This window comes from Gavia stellata, chromosome 1 (assembly GCF_030936135.1).
Source record: "Gavia stellata isolate bGavSte3 chromosome 1, bGavSte3.hap2, whole genome shotgun sequence".
Lineage (NCBI taxonomy): Eukaryota > Metazoa > Chordata > Aves > Gaviiformes > Gaviidae > Gavia > Gavia stellata.
In genome coordinates, this window is record NC_082594.1 from 91759707 (window position 1) to 91780979 (window position 21273).

Below are 21273 nucleotides of genomic sequence, written 5' to 3' on the forward strand. Positions count from 1 at the left end.
CATACCAAGGCAGTCTTCGTAATGCAGGATACTGCTATGTCCAATCTGCACATCTCTCTATCTTAGAACTAACCAATATAGAATAATAGATCACTCAACTATGCACTTAATATGAAAATAAAAGAAAATTCCAGATGCATAAAATACAGACACTAGCACTACAGAAGCACTTTCGGCTTCTGAGGTCATTGGATTTTAGTTTTAAACCTTACGTTATTTTATCGAGGTATGTATTTTCACACACATGCTTTCATTTGCTGCTAATTTTCCTCAAAAACCTACAGTCTCAGGAATCATATATTTTTAGTAGCACCAGCACATGTTTCTTATGTTATATTACATTCCAAGCAGTGCATATGAATTTCAACTGTATTAAGCCACAGCGGTACATATACTCAGGTAGTAACATTAGTGACATTTTCAAGAACTGTTTTGTAAGATCTTATAAGCCTAGAACAAAGCAGCATGCCTAGCCCAAGTGGGGACTTGTTTCATGGAGAAATATGAGGCAAACTAAACTTTGCCGATCAGAAGGAGACATACCTTAGGATGCACTCCTTCAACTAAAATACCAAAGGACAAGCAAATGAAATTCTGTTGTCACTAGTTTCTCCAGATTCACAAATATCATTGTTTCAATTCAAACCCCAAAACTCAAGGTGTTAGAAAAATCTGAAGGTGACTGCTGTGAATCTTTTTTGTACACCCCATCTGAATATATGGGCTAATAGGTGATGAGTTCTCTTTCAGCTAAATCAGCTGGTGAAGTTAATGCAGCTCACAATCCTCCCATTAAAACTTGCTTCTAATGGACTCAGCTTGATACATCACTCCTCTCCCATTCTCTCTTATTCATTCTAAATCCTGAAAAGCCACCTTCCCCTATATATAGAAGCCCAGTCTGTGGCTCTGTGCCTGTAGCCTCAGGCTCCTACTCCCAAAGCAAATTATACTGAAAGCACAGAAGAGCTTTGATTGTATGCATTTGAAGAAAGATACCTAAAGCTGATGGCTAGTGATATAAGTTCTGGTGATAGAGTTTCAGCTTTCTTCAAATTCTTTGTATTAAATACACAATAACTAACAATGCATATAAAGCCTTTCTGTCAAATGTATCTCTAACTCTGCTACAGTTTGTAAAACAAAAGCAATTATTTTTTCTTTATCTTTTTTTAGACCTGCTACAAACAATGCTCCAAAATAAGACTGATAACCTGTAAAGTTTAAAGGGACAAGTTCTACTTAATTTCGGAAATAATTTCACCATTGTAATTGACACTAACTCTCACTCTACATTTTTCTTCATTTCACAGTCATACATTTTTCTGTTTCACTTGACTAGGCATTTCATACAAAAAGACAAAAACTGGTGTAAAACTTCAGGGGAAAAAATGAAATTGATTGTACACAAAGTACTATTCACTGAGTAAGTTAAACAAACTGCGAGAGTACCAATATAATGTACCACTCACAGTTTTATTAGCTGTACATGCAAAATGTAAAACAGGTTGACAAAGCATTTTCAGCTGTATTCATTCGCGGTTATTTGAAGTTTCACTAACTTCAAGCATAGCATGATTGAAAATAAATATATATCCTTTTTAAGGAATTGTATTTTCAAGTATAGCTCTAAATGAAAGTGGCCAAAATTTTCCCCTAATATCTTACTTGAATGAAGGCAAATAATGGAAAATATCTTCCTCAGGACCAAAGTCAGGAATGCCTCCCACCCCACAATGTATTCATATGGGTTTACAAAGCACTATATAACTTTACCTAACTTATTAACTAAATACAGTGGTAGCACTTCAGTACAAAAGAAGTCATATGAATGCTAACGATACTTTTAAAATCTGTCCCTCATGTAAAAGCACATTCCAAAACTGCCATTTCTTTCTGCTTAAAATGTTTTCAAACTGCTGGCTAAGCAATGCATCAAGGTATTTGTATAGAGACATTCACACAATTTCACGTTATCATGTCATGTACAGATAGCAAGTGTGATTTCCCTTCTGAATCATCTTGTCTTGGAAGTCAATCTTTGCTAAGGTTTTAGACGTACCCTTCAGCTAAGTACATTTTTCAAGCTGGAAAAGTAGTTCTTGTTCATTATGCCCAAGGGCGTACTGACTGGTGGGATATTAAGAACTTTTTTTTAGTGCTTTTCTGCAGAAGAAACTATAATACACAGACCTAGAAATAATTACGAACATGATCCTTTACCTCCGTTACAGCCACCAGAGGGTATATTTAGTAAGATCCTCTGGCTGAGTTCTTGTAGCCAGACTAGACCAAATGATACCTGACCGGGCAGTAGAGATTAGCCAATTACATCTTCATTCCCTGGTCTCAAACACAGATGTCAACATTATTAAGTTCTCATGTCCACAGAAATCTCTATAGAATCAGGAAGCGAGTAATTATCAACACGACATACTGCCATTGTTTCACAGAGTCCTTGCAAAATAATTTTGTGCATCTTTCTTTCAAAATGACGTTTAATGAGATTGTTTAGACTTTGGGAGGCTTGGTTAGAGCTAGCTTTCCCATAGCCAGTTTGAGTCTCTATGCATATCAACGCATGGTTCATGAGAATCAGCGGCACAGAGCAAGTAAGTCCATAACAATGTTTATAACATAAGCAGTTAAAATAACTACAGAACTTACAGCATAGCATGACAAAACCCATGACATTCAATGTATTTTTCCCCCCTTTTTTTTTTTTTAAAAAATAAAATACAAAAATACTTTAATAACACATACCACTTTCTATCTTTGCAGTCATCTGCTGTCTTGGCCTACAGAAGAGAAGGCTCAGGGGGATCATACCCATGTGTGTAAACATCTAATGGGTGGAGTAAAGAAGACAGAGCCAGATTCTCTTTGTGATGCCCAGTGACAGGATGAGAGGCACCATGCAAAAATTGAAATACTATAAATTCTATTTAAAAAGAAGAAGAAACTTTTTTTTTTTACTGTGAGAGTGGTTCAACACTCGAACAGGTTGCCCAGAGAGGTTATGGAGTCTCTGTCCTTGGAGATATTCAAAACCTGACTGGACATGACCCTGAGCAACCTGTGCTAATCAGCTGTGGTTTGAGCAAGAGGAATAGATGTATCCCCTGGTCCCTTCTGAACTCTACAGTTCTATGGTGATACATTTATAATGATGTGATTGCAGTAAACTGACTCAAATAAAGAAAAATTATGAATTAGTGTTACAAGCACAGGTTCAGATTTTAAGTGCTCTTGGCAATAGAAAGGAAATCAATCTTCCTGCTTAATACTTTAGAGAACACCAATGCTTTCATTTTCTGCATGTATAACTCCATCTGCTGAATCTCAGAAATGTTAATTCAAGATGTAGGCTCTGACTACTAAGGTAAATGAGTAATTTCGCAATTCTTCAGCTAAAGATGAGTTAAAATAGGAATCTATTGCACTACTACTCTGTGTTCTCTCTCTTGTTCCATTATTACTATTTTCTTTGTAACAGCAAATACACAACTCGCCAACACTTCCTCCCCCTGGAATCTGACAGTTTTGCATGTCAGCAGGTTATGACACAGCAAGTTTAGTGACCCAGCACAGCAAAAAATGATTACGCATCTCCTTCAGTTCCCCCATGTCATTACAGTAATTTTTATAGCATGCCTTAGAACAGAATCCTGTAAAGCAAGGATGCTGCTGTACTACAAATTTTAAAAAATACTAGTGGTATTTAGCCCTTTTTAGAAAATTGAAATGATTGGCGATGGAACCACAGCATTTCTAAATGACTAAAACTAGATGATAGTTCCTATTTAGTAAGATTCAACATGTCATAAACAAGATATCTGCTTTGCTTGCATTGATATATCCTATTCTGACAGAAGCTGGACTGTCGTCTGGTACTGAATATTCTGGATTCTATCTATAGGGTACAATTATTTACTTCTCTGAAAAAAGATTTTTCTGCTTTGCTGTCCTAGAGAGTTACTAGTAGAAGGTAGAAAATTCTCCGATTTCAGCTTTTCTTGTATGCTACCCATTAAAACATGTTAAAAGCAAGAGGGATCAACATCCTACAAGTAATCAAATCCCAGGTGACTACAGTAGCTGTATCATAGCCTGAGTTACAGGCAATTGGGGGCGGGGGGGGGGGAATTTCTTTCTGCTCCCACACCTGATGATCAGCTTTCCAAATTGTACGGGTGAGTAACATTCTTCATCCAAGCAACTGACATAGTTCAATATCAAGTAAAGAATCTTAGAGACTTTAGAAACTCAGATTTAACCCAGTGCTTCCATTATGTATTTCTTTTCCACCCATACTTAATCACTACATTTCAAAGGAAAACAGTGGGAAATAAAATCCATTTATCAAAGAGATAAAAATGAGTTTGTAATCCTTGTAGGGAACCAGCAGGTGCAAAGAGATATGAGAAGAATCTGATACAAATATTGCCCAAATAATTTAAATTAAATGGAGATCATGTCTCTTCTTGTGGATTCATGAACTCAAGACACGCAGAGATGTGTATCACAGACTTAATGATTAACTGCAGAATTACTCTTACCGTGTTGTCATACAACCTTTTCTATGAATACACAAGCTTTGTCTTGAAACAGTCTCAGTTCATTGCCCTATCACAAAAAGTAATTTCAGAATTTCATTCTGTGACCAATTTACACCCACTTGACCTGCAACATTATAATCTTTTAATTTAAATCATTCTTCTCCCGTCATAGTATTTCCTCCATGAATATATGTAGAAAATCAAAATCTCATCTCATCTCTTCATAGAATAAAGAAACAAGACTTTGAAGCAGTAATAATTTGAAAAGCATGCTGCAATCTTTTCATCAAATCCATAATCTAATTTGTCTTCTGGGACACATTACGCAAAATAGAAAGGAAACAATAAAAAAACCAAGTTGAATGCTACACTAGCACACCTCCCGTTTACAAGCTAAAGCTAAAATTTGTAAGGATGCAGAATGAATTTAGACTGTCTCCAGACATTTTCATTTCAACTGTGTGATTTGTAATTAATTTCAAAAGATATATATACTGAAACACTTACAGACACCTGAAGAGAAAAGGCCAAATGCTGCTAATGCTGGCTTTTCCTTTAGTTGTTGAATTAAGTGGTTTATTGCCTTCCAGTCAGCATTCAAGTCTTCTAATTTTTTCTAAAATAGAAAATAACAACATATTAAATTTATAATAATGTAAATAAATGTAAAATAAATTAATTTAACTTTTTTTTCCCCTCTATCTGATGGACCACCTGAATTAAAAAAAAAACAAACAGAAAGGTAGAAACAGCAATTAATTTTCACAAAAGGGAGAGAGGGATGAGTAATATCCTTCCCAGTTGGGGTGCAAAAGAGCTTCATGGTGTCAGGGTCCTGAAAGCATCTTTCCTCCTCAAAGTTTGGCTGCTGAAGCTCAGGGCCAGCTTAAAGCCAGCGCAGCTGCCTGACCCTGACCACAGATTGACTTCCTGGACCAACCTCAGCCCATTCCCATCCCCATGGCCCTGCCCAGCCACCTGGAGCTGTGTTTGACCCTGGTTCCTCTCACCTGGCCTAATCCTGACCCCCACCCAGGGGCAGCCCCCCAACCTGCCCTGCTTCTTGGCTGGGGGTGGCAGGGGGGGCCCTGGCTGGTGAGACCCTGTCCTGCAGCCCAGTGGGGAGCCCCCATCCCACCCTGCTGCCAGGGAGCACTGGCTTGCCCTGCTCCCTGGTTGACAGGCCTTTACACCTTTTTAGGGAACATCATAGGATGACTTCTTCTTTAATATACTGTAGAGAGTTGGGGTTTTTTATCACCATGAACCTGAGATGCTAATTTTTTTAATTAAAATAGAAAGGTGAATTATGTATTAAAAAAAACTTGTCAGTAAAACCTCTGCAATTTGTAATATCAAATGCAGAACACATTCTTCCAGCTATTAAAAGAAAAAAAAAGTAAGAAGAAAGTCTTAGGAGTCTTCAGGGAGTCATAAACTTCAGTGTGTGGGCACACAGTCCCGACCAGTAATGGCTAAAGTGTTACTTTTAAACAAAACCTAAGCGAAAGTCTGGAGTGTGAATTACACCAGTCCTCAAATAACCCTGAGAGACATTTTGACTTGAGGATGTTGTTTCTACCCCTCTTTCTTCCTTGCTTTAAGGACTGTAAAGAAAGATGAAGCATTGCTAATTCTATGCTGGCATCTCTAAACTCTTAAAATGAAGACTGCCTTTCTTTTTTAAGCTGCTCCCTGATTGTCTGCTACAAAAAGCAGCAGAGAGTACCAGTGCCGCTCAGGAATGCTTTTAGTATTCTTGTGTTCAATTCACAGTTAGATATATAGTCTAAATCACAATCCAGCAGTGATGGAAACAGGATGCCTATTAAGAACGGTACTTTAATTACCTAGAGTTTAAGACGACAGGGGTCAATAGGAGAGGGATAGGGAACAATACTCATTAAATTGAAGTGTGCACACACCCCCAGACATTGAGGTAGCACAATTTTATATTTATAGTTATATAAACATATTTATATTCTCGAAACGCTTAGGGGAGTGTTTCCAGAATTTGCCTTAAGCTTTGCCATAAATACACTAAACCTGCAAAGTTCTCTTATATCTGACACCAGTGGAGGCCAGAATATTACCTGCTATAAACTCTCGACAGACTTTTGTATAAATGCTTTTTGATAGGGCAGGAGAGAAAGGATACAACTCTGCATTATGGAATAAACCAACTTTTTATCTTTAAAAGCAGTTTAAAAACTGCATTAAAAATAAAATAAAAAGTCAGGAATATTAGAGATTCTCCTTGGTAATAGACTATGAGGAGTAGGCAGAAAAAGCAATCAGGTATGCATGATAAATGCAACTTATCATAGGATGATTCAAAATCATGCATATGTCTTATTTCTGTGTGGATTACGGACACACAGAAACACACACTTTGGACACATTTTAGGGCAGATTTTAAAGTTCCTCTTTTTCTGCTGTTGTAGCCCAAGAACCTACTTCCAGAGCTTAAAATATGAAGGACTGCTCCAATATCTATTCATTCAATTGTAGCAGAGCATGCAGAGAGTCCTTAACAAGAAAAGCTGGAGAGATTACACTATCAAAGTCTGGCTTCATTTTACAATATATTCACAGTAACTCAGGAAGTAGATATGGATGTTATAAATATAATATTGGTCCTCACTATGAGTAGCTGCTTAATCATTCATGTGGATGTGAGCCAGGGATTTCTTTCCAGCAATGACAAAATATAAAATGAGCCCACCACAGACATTAGAGAGGGTTGTCTGAGGTAACATCTATGCCATTAATAAAAGAGTAGCTAGTTCTAAACTCTTCTATCAGAATTATGGTTTGATCCAATCTTTCATCTGCCATAAATTAGCATGCATGCATTAAAAAGTTAACTTCTTTGAGCACAACAATTTTGCAGTAATTGCAACTCTAGAGCTTTGGTGACAAGTATGATCATCAAAATACGTTGCATTGAGGAACACTTCTATTGATTTACTGATTTCCTTTAAAAGTCAGCACCGGTGCAATTTAAATGAGGTTAACATTCATACATGAACTAATCTCACTGACAGCACTAAAACTAGATAGGAGTATTTAGAGAGAGAAATTATGTAGTCTTTCAAATGCAAGACTGAGGACAATGAAAATGAGTTCCCCATGACTTACTCTCTCACCCAGCACGGGAAAGGACAAATCGAGTGCTATGGCAAGGGAACTACAGATCTTCCACTGCCACAGAAATCCTTTCCTGAATAAACTGTTCTGTTTAAGTGCTGTTAATCATGAGATTGGGGCTTACGCTCTTTCTATTGCCACTGTCACCAGCAGTAACCTCTCCCTCCCCCACCTGCAAAAGCTTTACAGAAATGCATTTCAAAGGCATGAAATCCATTTTATAAAAGTGAATAGGTCTGATCATTAAAGTGCTAGTGCTTAAAGGATCACACATCTCATTCCATTCTCAACTCTTGAATCAGCATATATCCAGGATTTCATTTGCCAACAAAAATATTTTTACAGTCCTGCACTGCAAAATTCCAATATCAGCACTTTTAGTATGCTTAGTGAAGGTGTGAAAATATACTTATTTCAGTGACATAACCATGAGATAAGATTAAGTATGTGTCAATATAAATCTGTGGGATTTAGTTTACATTCAAAACACTATAATGAGAGTATATTGTAAAGGCTGCAAAGATAAACAGCTAAACATCAGAAAATGCCAGAATAACATCACTATGAACATTAATTCAGATACAATGCACATAATTTCACCAATATCTTTAATTCTTTGACACATACTGTTTTCCAGCACAGGAGAGGCTTACGATTTGAATGAGTCTATAGGACCTCTACTTAATTTATTGAAAAGAATGGGAAGGATTTGTGGTGAATTAAGGAAATCAGAGAGAAAAAAATGAAGCTAAGACAAAGGTGCCTCAGAGAACTAAATAATCTAGAATGTTGTCAAGCAATGCTATGTAAGTAATTAATGCTTTTAAAGAGGCCATATAATTCTATCTTTTTTTCTGTGCCACAAACTAAACAAGGAGAATGAGCCTAAGTACTGAACTGCTGCTTGCACTGTGAGTGCTATCCATATCCTGTACTGAATTAGGCAGGGTTCAGCCTAATCCAAGGCCACGACAGCAGCTTTAATTCAAGAATTTTCTAAAGTTTTGAGTGCTTAACTTTGTAACCTTGCTAATATCTTTTCAAAAACACCTTAAGCTGAGTACAAATTATTTCTGCTTCCACAAAATACTTTTTGTGTAGAAAATGATTTTGATATTTGCTGAAAAGTCTATATTGGAACATATAAATAGCAGACAGTGCTGGAAGCTACTCATGAAGAATGCTGACAGAAGATCAACCCAGTATAAATGGGTGGAAGCTTAAGGAAACCTACATCATCAAGAAAGCAATTCAACAGCCCTGACAGTTTATATTCACTGTTTTATGACTTATTTTACAAGACAGACAGTGAATCAGAAATTAACTTCACAGGTCATTCAATTAACTGAACTACAGAATGTAATGAAAAAAGTAAAACGCAATTAAAGAGGGACTAGAAATGAAATACTCACTACTCCACAAGTAGTTACTAATTTCCTCACAGACACATTTTATAATATCATTGTCAAAACTACAACTCAAGGAACATCATAATCTTTATTTAAAGAGTTATTATGTTCCAGTAAATCTGGTAGAAATTGGCAGTTTTCAGTGTCTTTGATGTGAACACTTAAAAGAAATAGACACAGAGTACACTTCTATGTCAGAAGTTTGGCCTAAACAGAATCATTTCACACCATTTATACTTCTGTCAGTGGTACATAAAACAAGTACTAGTTCTTCTCCTTGAAAATGTCATCATTCATTCTGCAATTCTTTATATGCAATTACAAAAATCTAGAAAGCCAAAACCTCTAGCTTTTTGTTGTTTCAATGCTTTGCTTGTTAAAATGTGGAGTCAGATTCCTTAAGACTGCAACTGAAGTAATACAAAATGAGTAAATGCAGTTATTGCAGAGTGATTTTTGTTCCATCATCCATTCAGTGTGCAGATGACATGTTTCAGTTCCCAACAGTAATAGCATTGTATTAGCCAAGGAAAACGCCCAACAGAGTCAAAAGCTTTGTTTCTGCCCGCTCTCATTATCATGCTACTTTTCAGTCACCTTGAGTTTGCCTCTTTTAGTGTCTTATCACTGTTTAGGAGAACTGATCATTAAAAAAAGCATAGACACCAGAGGGGAAAACAACTCTTAAAGATTTCTGTTCAGGAAAGAAGAAACGAAACCAAATAATTCTTAAATATGTATTAATCTCCAAAGGAGATAAGTGCATTCATGTGCTCCTGTGAATGGAGATCTGCTGGTGGGATTTGTAAGTAATTTAGAGGAAATTTTGTAAAAGTAGGAAAATAATACTCCAAGTATAGTGACTAAATAGAGATGGAAAACCAAGAAATTTCCTGTAGAGGTCACCTACAGACACCCTAACTTTGTGAGGAGACCTTTTTCTGTAAAATGAGGTTATTGAGTACTGTAGGTTTGGAAAAGCTCTAAATACAAAGACAAAGTTTACTATCTCTGCCCAGTCAGAAGCAATTGCAACAGATACTTACTGTAAGTAATGAGCCACTATTATAGTTTCTGGGAACTCTTAATCATCATGTTCACAAATACTTTATTAGCAGTTATAATACCAGAAAACAGATCAAGCTCTGCTTGATATGGTGGTGACTTTACTAGTTTGGTCTCCCACTCCAAAAGTAGCTGAACCACACATGGGAGGCTGTTTGCTGGTTAATTTCTGCTTCAAGATTCTACAGTATAGAAAATGATACTCTAGTCTCAATGAAGTTCTACACAGTCTTTAGGAAACTGAGTGTAAAATATCCCCTTCAAACAGATTCCTAAGCTGGGGAAAATGATTCTATAGCACATTTTTCTAAAAGAGAAATGTTGGAAGGCATTAGCCTTCTTAACAATGTATCTTCTGCTCCAAAACAGAATCACGTCAGTCATTCTACATAAATTTTGACAGGGAAACTGAGTGGGAAAGTTCTATATTACCATGTCTTCTTTCCTTCACAATGGAAAAATTTTAAAGCAAAGGGCCCTCTTTATTACTTCACTCTTACCTTTTCTAGGAAACATGTTCATTTTTTTTAATTGAAAAAATTTCTGAAAGCAAAATTCAAAATAAGGGAGCTTAAAAACACGTTTTATGATGTCATTAATTTGGCACTAAATATTACATTTGCTTTCAATGTGGATTGCTCTTGAAGAGGGAGAGCAACCTTAATGTCAAAAACAATATTCCCATCAAAATATGCAAAAAATTTCTAGCTTGGAATATTACATTTTTCCTGGCTATGCCATCACAGAACAGAACAAATGCCATTTGCCAAGTTCTTTCATTGATTTTAAACAGAGCACATCAAGGACAAGTGTACAACAGGGGAAGCATAAGCCATTACACAGTAATGGATATTGCTAAGGGTTGCTTCATTACCTTTACTGGATGAGTGGCTGGTTTTTCCTTATATAAATGACACCCTTTAGACAAAACCTCTTCCACATTCGGCTGTTTAGCCTGCACTGCTGCTTCAGTTTCCTGAAAAACAAAAACACATGCAGTGTAGATTAACCGTAGCATAAGCTATAAGACTAAAAAGTCCTAAAGTTCCATGGGAAGCTGTAAACAACCAGTAGATTAGTTTCTGCTCAGGACTGGTTTCTGGGAAAATTTATATATCGTAGCAGCTAAGAAAGGACAAAGAGGGTCATCAGAGAAAACAAAAGCAAAGAGGGATGGAAAGGAGTAATTCTAGCAAAATAAACAGTAATAGGTCCCTTCATCCTGAAGGTTTCAATAAAACGATTACAAAGCTAACACAAATTCAGACTAGAAAGACAGGTATGAGAAATCTCATTTAAGTGGCTCTGTACTTTTGTCTGTTTTACATTACCAGCAAATTAAAACTGCACTGGTGTGCTGGTTTTGGCTGGGGTAGAGTTAATTTTCTTCATAGTGGCTAGTATGGGGCTATGTTTTGGATTTGTGCTGGAAAAAGTGTTGATACACAGGAATGTTTTAGTTACTGCTGAGCAGTGCTTACACAGAGTCAGGGCCTTTTCTGCTTCTCACACCGCCCCACCAGCGAGTAGGCTGGGGGTGCACAAGAAGTTGGGAGGGGACACAGCTGGGACAGCTGACCCCAACTGACCAAAGGGATATTCCATACCATACGACGTCATGCTCAGCAATGTAAAGCTGGGGGAAGAAGAAGGACGGGGGGGAACATTCGGAGTGATGGGGTTTGTCTTCCCAAGTAACCGTTACGCGTGATGGAGCCCTGCTTTCCTGGAGATAGCTGAACACCTGCCTGCCGATGGGAAGTAGCGAATGAATGAATTCCTTGTTTTGCTTTGTGTGCACGTGTGGCTTTTGCTTTACCTATTAAACTGTCTTCATCTCAACCTACAGTTTCCTCACTTTTACTTTTCTGATTCTCTCCACATCCCATCTTGGTGTGTGGTGCTTAGTTGCCAGCTGGGGTTAAACCACAACAGTCCTTTTGTTCATATAAGTACATGGCATTAAAACTGTATCATGAGATGCAACAGTGATACTGAATTTAGGAAGATTAAAAATATTAGTAGAAAACTACTATTACTAGCAGTAAATCAGTACTTATCTAGTAAAACATTTATACTAATGAATTAAAAGCAAAAGCACAGCAGTAGTAACAGTTTCTAAAGGTACGGGGAGGCACCTACCGTTAGCAATGACATCTTACTGAATTAGCAACAGCATATTCTCTAGCAACTTTCTTTTTTAATCTGGAAAGGTGTAATTCATGTGCTAACATAAGGCAACTCCAAGAAACCCTTCCCAACATACAGCAGCTTCATTTCGTCAGTCACTGACCAAATAAACAATGGGTGAAGCACTACATCTAGATAATTAAAAGCAAAAAAAAAAAAAAAAAATCACTGAAAAGTGTAAAAGAAAAGATAAACTACATCTGGAGTTCCAAGCTTCATATTGTTTTCATTTTTCAAGTAATATAAGAAAAAAAACCCCAAACAAACAAAAAACGAACAAAAATCCCAGAATTATTTGAGATATTAAAATTAACTGGTTGGTTTGTTTTTGTTTTCCTCTCTCCACTCTTTTTCCACCTATTTTATAGCTTGATTACTTTGTCCTAACCAATATTGCAGACTATCCACTGACTCTCCAACTTGATTTTCTGCCCACAATCTTAGTTATCATTAGTGTGACAGCAGACAGGATTGTATGCCACACTTGTCACTATCTGATCCGACACATCATTTCATTGGCAGAAATCTGCTATTTTTTGCTCTGCAATAAACTTGTTGAAACCTATGTCATTTTAAGTCTCAGAAAGGGCCCATTTTGCTCCTCTGTTTCAATTCAACATAGAAAACATGTCTACACTGCTGCCTGAAATTTTACTTGCAAAACTTGATGGACAATCAGTAAAAATAAAAAGTGTTGATAAATTCACTATCATCTCCCATTTTTCTTTTCAAATATTGTTTATCAATAGCAAATGAAGTGAATTAAAGCTTATCTGATTTCTTGCAATGATATTTGAAATGTGTTTGCATTTAATGGCTTTTTATTATGCATTTCAATATTAATTAGATATAACTGTAAGGATTCATAGAGAATGAGCACTGAAAAGCAATGCACAGCAAAACTGGGGTATTGTGGGGTGGAAGTTTATTAACCTGTTGATCAAACTCTCATTAAAGTCCTATTTTCTTCCTGTGTCAATACTAGGCTAGCTTTCTACTTCCCTACTCACCACACAAAGAAAAAATAATCATCAAGGAGTGTTAATGAAGAAGGCAATTTTCTGCCTATCTTGATAAAAAATAAGCATTTTAATAGTTGTTTGTTTAGTTTTGGGGGTTTTTTTAAACTAAGCCATCTGCAGTATTTTGCCAGTATTTTGTGTTGTGTTATTCTATACGTCTCAAATACTTATGTCACTTTACAACAGCACCAGGTATCATAAAAAATTCTGTAGCAGGAAAAACACGTTACAGAGTCCAAGAATATCAGGATCACTACGGGTGCGCCTACACTGCTGGTTTAACCTGCAGTGTGGATGTGCCTTTGACGTGGCTCTCTCAATCTCCCCCACTCAGTGGGCTTCGCTTTGGGAGCACACAGATTAGTTTCTTTCCGGCTGTAGCCAGCGCGGAAGGTGCCCGGAGGGCACCCCCAGCCCTGACTGCGCCTGCCCAGCCCCCCCTCCGTGCCTCCCCTCACCCTGCCCACGGCCCACGGCCCCTTGTCAGGCCCCCCGGGGCCATCAGCCCCTGCCCCCGCCACCCCGCAGCGGGGCTTATGTCCAGCTCCGCACCGCCCTGCCCTGCCCGGCCGTGGGCGCCGCTGAGCCGGGCACGCGTCCCATCCCCAGGGAGGTGCCCGACGCCCAGGGCTGCCCTGGGACCTCCCGGCTGCCCAGCTCCGGGCGGGGCAGTGGGGTGGGCCCAGGCTGCCGGGCCCTGCCTTGCAGGCCCCTCAAGGGGAGCCTTTCAATGGCTCCCGCCCACAGGGAGCCGCCGGCCCTGCGGGGCCTCGGCCGCGGTAACGAGGATGGAGCGAGCACGAGCACTTACTGGTCCCTCCCAGGTCATCTTCAGCACTTCCCCTTACCATTTTCCAGCCTTGAGGAAAAGCAGAGGCTCTTTCGGGAGGCTCCCTTAAGCTTTGTAATGTATCGGATCTGACTAGGTTTGTAACAACAGCCGTTAGGAGTAACAACCAACTTCCACCACCGGGAATTGAAAATGCAACCCCAGAAGAACCTGGCTAGGGAAGGCACTCCAGACTCGTTAAAAGGACCATTCATAACAGGAGTTACTACTTAAGTCCTGTAGCTGTAAGAAAATTTGGATGCTGAGTATTTATTTGTACTCTTGCTTCTATACTGAAATTTGAATTATTGTTTACCATATACACACATATAAATAGGCTAATTTCCCTTTTAAAATTAAGAGAAAAAGAAAAAAAAAAGCAGAATTAACGACTGATGGTACCATGCAACTCCACGTTCTGCAGAAGAGAACATTTCACGATCCTTTTCATTGTCATTATTTGATGCTAATACTAGTATACACAAAACACATAAAAACGAAGATATCCCATTTCTACATATTATATAAACATTTGAAAAGGTATTCTTTATGGATTCAAAAGGTATTTGTTCTTTATGGATAGAATACAGGTATAATTTTCCATAGCCAGGTAACAGAAACATAATGTATTTAGCTGCTAAATCAGCAGTTCCTTCTGGAGTTTTTTCAAATCACCAATTCCTTCTGGAGTTACATGAACTAATCTTTTGTAGTCTGATCTTTCAAAAATCAATGGCCTTGACCTAAACCGAAATGCATTGTGCAAGTCCATCCAATATAGCACGATGCTTCATTTGAGATTTATGTGGAAGTAAGAACAGAGATAAGAGTCCAGAGGAAAAAGAGGTGCTCAATATCTTGTCATTCATTTGGACACCGCTGAAATTAACAGATATCTCATTTGTTAGAGCAGCAACTACTTTTTGATTGTTGCACATTAATTCCAACATCATTGAAAGCCATCACAAAATGATTTTAAATAAGTGCACTCCTGACATTAAATTGCTACAGTAACTTTGAGGGTGCTCTTTGCCCAGTCCTCTGCCTGATGGGATAGCCCCTTGACAAATTCTGCCCAGTGAGCAAGTTTCCAGCAATTTCAAATCCATTTGCTAGGTGACATCCGATTAATATGGGTCAACAGGCAAGAGAGTAGTTTCAGGATACTGCTCCATCATTCAGTTCCCAAAGAGATCAAAAAGGTAACCACCGTAACATGGCCTCCAATGGTTTGCTCACAACAGAGACCGCAGTTATTATCTAGCCTGTGCAGGATCCAGGAGAAGAGCATACTTCCAGAGCAGGGCCTGGCGTCTGCTCTTGATCGCACAGGTCAGGCTCCTACTAAAGCTAATAGGAGTTGTCCGTGCTCATGTCCATCAGTTTTTAGAGACTACCAAAGCCATAACTTTTTAAAAGTCCTGATTCAAGATCATTGACTCCTCTGCCACACTCACTTTGCTTGCTGGGGGAGGACACAGCACTGTCTCTGGGAGACAGAGCTGACTCTACTGGAATTGCCCAATTTATGAACTGCCTGTGAAAGCAATCGTAATGCTACTTCTGGGCTGGGTGATGAATATGCTAATTAAACTTTTCACACATATGGCAAATTAAAATACATCATCATTGGAAACTGCTGTTTCTCAAACATGTATAAACAACAAGAATCAAAACAGAGGCCACCTTTTTTCCATGACGTACCATCTATGAATTTTCAGTGGTGTTAAAATGGTGCATCTGAACTGATGAAAGCCTATTGCTGAATAAGCCATATTGGCTTCTGCATTTCCAGCAACATGTCAGTTCAACCTGCTGAACAAATTTACAGGCTGAAAAAGTGGCAGGGAGTTGTCTACAGCCCCATCTGCACTATGAAAGTCTGTTGATATAGCTCAGAACTTAGAAAATTCATATTCCCTGGCTGCAACCAATATATTGACTAAACCTCTGGTGTGTACGCCAATGGCAGAGAAAGTTTGATGGCTTGGCACATGTTATTTCAAGAGATGGTAACTATTCTAGCAGACACAGACAGGGTGTTTGACATATGCTGCACATACACTAGGAGGCCCAGACAACTATCTATAAAAGTATCTGCAGCATTTCAGACTGTGTATTGGTCGATATTAAGAATCACAAGCACTGATTCACCTTCTCTGGTAACGCTGGTAAAACTTTTGGGATCCATTTCCCAATGAGATTATGTCCATGGGACATTTTCTGCAGGGACAGTAGGAGAAGTTCAGGGCGATTAAACCTGTGTCTTCATGGTAAAGTGCAATGCAAAAATGGAAACTTAATTACAACCTTCAAATAAAAAAAATAATATAACTTTGAAATTAATACAGTGAGTTGTTTTAAAAGTCATGACCTCTTTTTATCAAGACAGTACCTTAAAAGAAGATTAAAGAAGATTTATTCACGGGAAAACAGAAGCAGTAAGCAATTTCCATTCACTTTACTATCAAGACAAGGCAGTGATGTTTACCAAGCAAATATATTAAATGTAAAATCTAAAATAGTTTGGAGACTTTTAATTTCAAAAAGACTTTTTTTAAATAATCAGATATAAATCCCCATATATATTTCACGTGATAACAGAAAATTACACTTAATTACGTTTTTCTTGTCTTTTAGATGAGGGAGAGTGTAACTTGTAACAAGAATTCTCTGAGGTGGATTTTCTTGTTCATGCACATGAGAAGTTCCAGCAAGATTCATTGAAATATTCATGCCTATCTTTCAGGTTACTATTCCCAGATATTTTAGGGAAAAAGCTATAAATATATGGTGAGGTTCTGAGTGCCTTATTTTTTCCTCACAAATAAAGAAAGGGAAGTGGATATAAAAGAAAATGCGACTATATTCCCATCTTCAAGAATTCTGGTTCTAAATAAGTGACCTCATTTTCTCTTTTGACTCACCTCTGCACATTCCCATTCATAGAGCAGACTAACAAGCTAAACCATCACAAAGAAGAACGGTCAGAGGAGACAATTAAAATACATCAAAGTTCAGCTACACCACAGCGAGCATCATGTCCTTATGGTAGGTCAGACAGTACAGTCAATGGCATTCTCAGTATTCAATTTACATATTTATACAATATTATTAGAATACATCCAAGACATGCTATTAACAGTTCTGTGGCCATATTGAGATGGGACCTAATCCACCAGGGAAAAATGCAGTTGCAGTATTTAAACTTCCTGAATAAAGACTTTAATCAATCTTGATAAAATTCAAAGAGAGACAAGCTTGTACCTCCGTTCTTTTCTACAAAACAGATGAAAAGGTTTGATAATTTCCTGAATATTTTACTTATCTCTATATAGAAAGAAAATGCTCTGTGAACATCTAAGTTACAAAATTTAACTTCACCTTCCCATCTTAGGGTTTTACGGAAAAACAAAACAAAACAAAAAATACAAGTAATTCAATTTAAAGACCATTCCATTAGTGGCCTAGGTAGAAGCTTAGTATAAAACTGCTTTATTGCTAAAAACATTCTGTAACTAATGGACAAGCAATTTTATGCACCTGCCTCTAAAAATGCCATTTTAATGAGTAAGTAAAAAAACCATTCTTTCCTCCATTACCTTAAACCACTGATGTTTTGAATGTGTGAGACCCAAAGTACAATCCCAAGGCAGTGTTAGAAGCTATCTTAATGGCGAGAAGAATATTCTGAGATTCATCCAGCTTTTAAAATAAGTGTGCAAAAGACAGTCATCTGATTTTAATGAGAGGCTGGAAAATTGATACAACTATAGCTCCTGACCTATGTGAATAATTTTTGAGGTATTTTTGAGGAGAAACAATTATTTCACAGAAAAGAGCACTACATGAAGGACCTCTTCCTTCTGAAAGTGCAACAATTCAATTTTGGAGTTCACAACTACTTCTAAACCTATGAGTGCAGCCTTTGTGCAGATTGTAAAATATTCAGACACCCCTTCTATTAAGATTTGATGGTGTTTTTCATCATTTTGCTCCCTGCAATATCTCTTATTCCTGGTACTGGAAAAGGGAAAGAAAGAAAAGGAAAAGAAAAAGAAAAAGGAAATCCTCCACAATGAAATGGAACTAAGAAGGTCCCAAAATTTAAGCCATGTAAAGAAAGTGCCTGAAATAGCAATCCCCACCACTTTGCAGAGTGTAAGGATATTTTTTCCAAAGCACATTTTCCTGTTGGCTATCAGAAATTTGTGAGCTTCCTCTATACATCTAGAGGAGATGAAATATAGTAATTTTTTCCCCCACACAGAGACATCAGTATCTATCCATTGCAGCTGTCTCTCCTGAAAATAAAATTTCCTGGAGGTACTGAAGATAGATGAAATTATTAGCTGTAAAAACATGACCTGCAGATACAGCATATGAAAAGAATTTGGCTGTGGTGGTCATATACCAATAAAGCACAGTTAATCATCCAGTTAGACTGTTAGGCCCAGTAAGAAGAATTATTTGAGATTGGATATGATTCAGAATATTTTATTTTGAGGCTGAACAGGACACCAGGATGAAACAGCTGCTCCTGTTCCACCTAGACTGCAGATCCTGTCTTAGTTCCAATGCGTAATATAAAAGACATAATAACAAACCCAGGAGAACTGACACAGAAGAAGGAAATTTGGCAGAAAAACATAATGATAAATTCTTGTGAGAAAATAAGGGAAGTCCCAATAATTTTACAAGCTCTCTCCTAGTTATGTGCTCTTTTAGCTGCTGAAGGATAACAGCTTAAGAGGAAGAAAAGTTACTTGCATTGACACAGTAGCAGATATGGACTACCACCATAAGCATCTCGACTGGCAAGTGAAATTTGGTGATAATTATGGATGGATTCACCAAGGGGAAGTCATGTCTGACCAATATGGTAGCATTCTATGATGGCATGACTGGATTGATAGATGAGGGGAGGGCAGTGGATGTTGTCTACCTTGACTTCAGCAAGGCTTTCGACACTGTCTCCCACATTATCCTCATAGGCAACTTTAGGAGGTGTGAGTTAGATGAATGGACAGTGGGGTGGATTGAAAACTGGCTGATAGAGCTCAGAGGGTTGTGATTTGTGGCATAGAGTCTAGTTGAAGGACTGCAACAAGTGGTGTTCCCCAGGGGTCAGTATTGGATCCAGTCCTGTTCAATATATTCATCAGTGACCTGGATGAAGGGATAGAGGTTGCTCTCAGCAAGTTTGCTGATGACACAAAACTGGGAGGAGTGGCGGACACAGTGGAAAGCTGCGCTGCCATTCAGCATGACCTGGACAGGCTGGAGAGTTGGGCAGAGAGGAACCTCATGGAATTCAACAAAGGCAAGTGTAGGGTACTGCACTTGGGGCAGAATAACCTCATGCATCAGTACAGGTTAGGGGCTGACCTGCTGGAGAGCAGCTCTGTGGAAAGGGCCCTGGGAGTCCTGGTGGACAACAGGATGACCATGAGCCAGCAATGTGCCCTTGTGGCCAAGAAGGCCAATGGCATCCTGGGGTACATCAAAAAGACTGTGCCAAGCAGGTTGAGGGAGATTATCCTCATGGTGAGGCCGCATCTGGAGTAGTGTGTCCAGTTCTGGGCTCCCCGGTTCAAGGACAGGTAACTGCTGGAGATGGTCCAGCAAAGGGCTACAAAGATGATTAGGGGACTGGAACATCTTTCTTATGAGGAAAGGCTGCAGGACTTGGGTCTTTTTAGTCTGGAGAAGAGAAGACTGAGGGGGGATCTTATTAATGCTTCTAAATACTTAAGGGGTGGGTGCCAAGAGGATGGGGCCAGTCTTTTTTCAGTGGTGCTCAGTGACAGGACGAGAGGTAACGGACACAAACTTGGTTATAGGAAGTTCCACCTGAACATGAGGAGGAACTTCTTGACTTTGAGGGTAGAATCACAGAATCACTAAGGTTAGAAAAGACCTGTAAGATCATCAAGTCCAACCATCAACTAACACCACCATGCCCATTAAACCATGTCCCACAATGCCTCGTCCACACGTTCCTTGAGGAGCACTGGAACAAACTGCCCAGAGAGGTTGTGGAGTCTCCTTCTCTGGAGATATTCAAAACTTGTCTGGACGCATTCCTGTGCAACCTGCTGTAGGTGAACCTGCTCTGGCAGGGGGGTTGGACTAGATGATCTCCAGAGGTCCCTTCCAAATCCTATCAATCTGTGATTTTGTGATTCTCTCTCATTGCACAAATAATGACAGTTCTATTCAATAAACTGAATTAAAAATCATTTAACTTGGGAGGGAGGCATTTACTTATTTATTTATTTTACCATCTAATTCTTGGTTGCTTATTATTCTTTCTCTTAGGTCAGGGCTTATATGCAAATTTTCCTTCTCTTTTCAAGTTTAGTAAATAAAGAATTATTTTCAGAGGAGTTTCTGGCTACAGAAGAAAATTAGAAAAAAATCAAAATAAAAATCTCTTACTGTTCGAACATTGTTTTGTTGCTTGTAGCATGTTTTCAGATATGCCCATCTTCTGGTATTAGTCTTTAATACATCATTTAAAAGGAATATTCATGAAGATATATTTCTGCATTTTTTCTTCCAATAGTTAGTGGCATATATTACTGGAAGAAATGGTAAAGACTGCTCCAGTATTTTGCTTCAGCAGCAGAAGCAGGGGTAGATTTCAGTAAATGGAATTTACGTTCTTACAGTTTGGCAAATATGCAGTTTGCTCATTTCCAACTGCCTGGTTTGCAACTGCAAATGGCTAAGTTATATCCACACTCTGGGTGGTGGCACTTTTTTAAAAAAATTTCTGTGAGCAAGTATGTTATCAGAAGTTTATCTGTTTAAAATCTCACCCATCCATCTTGCTCTGAATGAAGAAAAAACTAATTATAAAGGAATGAAAATAACTAGTAATTACTACTAGCAATTAATATAATATATTGAATGAAAATAACTAGCAATTACTACTCAGTAGTGCCCAGTGTTAAACAATAGCCACAGCACAGATTTACGTGGATGTACTGGGTATGGCTGGGATGAAATTAATTATTTTCTTCACAGCAGCCCATATGGCACTA

The 21273-nt window shown here is 38.3% G+C and overlaps 1 protein-coding gene across 2 annotated transcripts in view; it reads right to left on the reverse strand.

The window, feature by feature from the left end:
- Positions 1 to 21273, reverse strand: part of DMD (dystrophin) — a 907831-nt gene that overhangs the window by 362835 nt on the left and 523723 nt on the right. For both annotated transcript variants that reach the window (XM_059827200.1, XM_059827195.1), the window contains 2 exons: positions 11058 to 11159; positions 5067 to 5175 (listed from right to left, as the gene is read on the reverse strand). In XM_059827200.1, coding sequence (XP_059683183.1) covers positions 5067 to 5175; positions 11058 to 11159 — 211 coding nt within the window. The remainder of the gene's footprint in view (positions 1 to 5066; positions 5176 to 11057; positions 11160 to 21273) is intronic.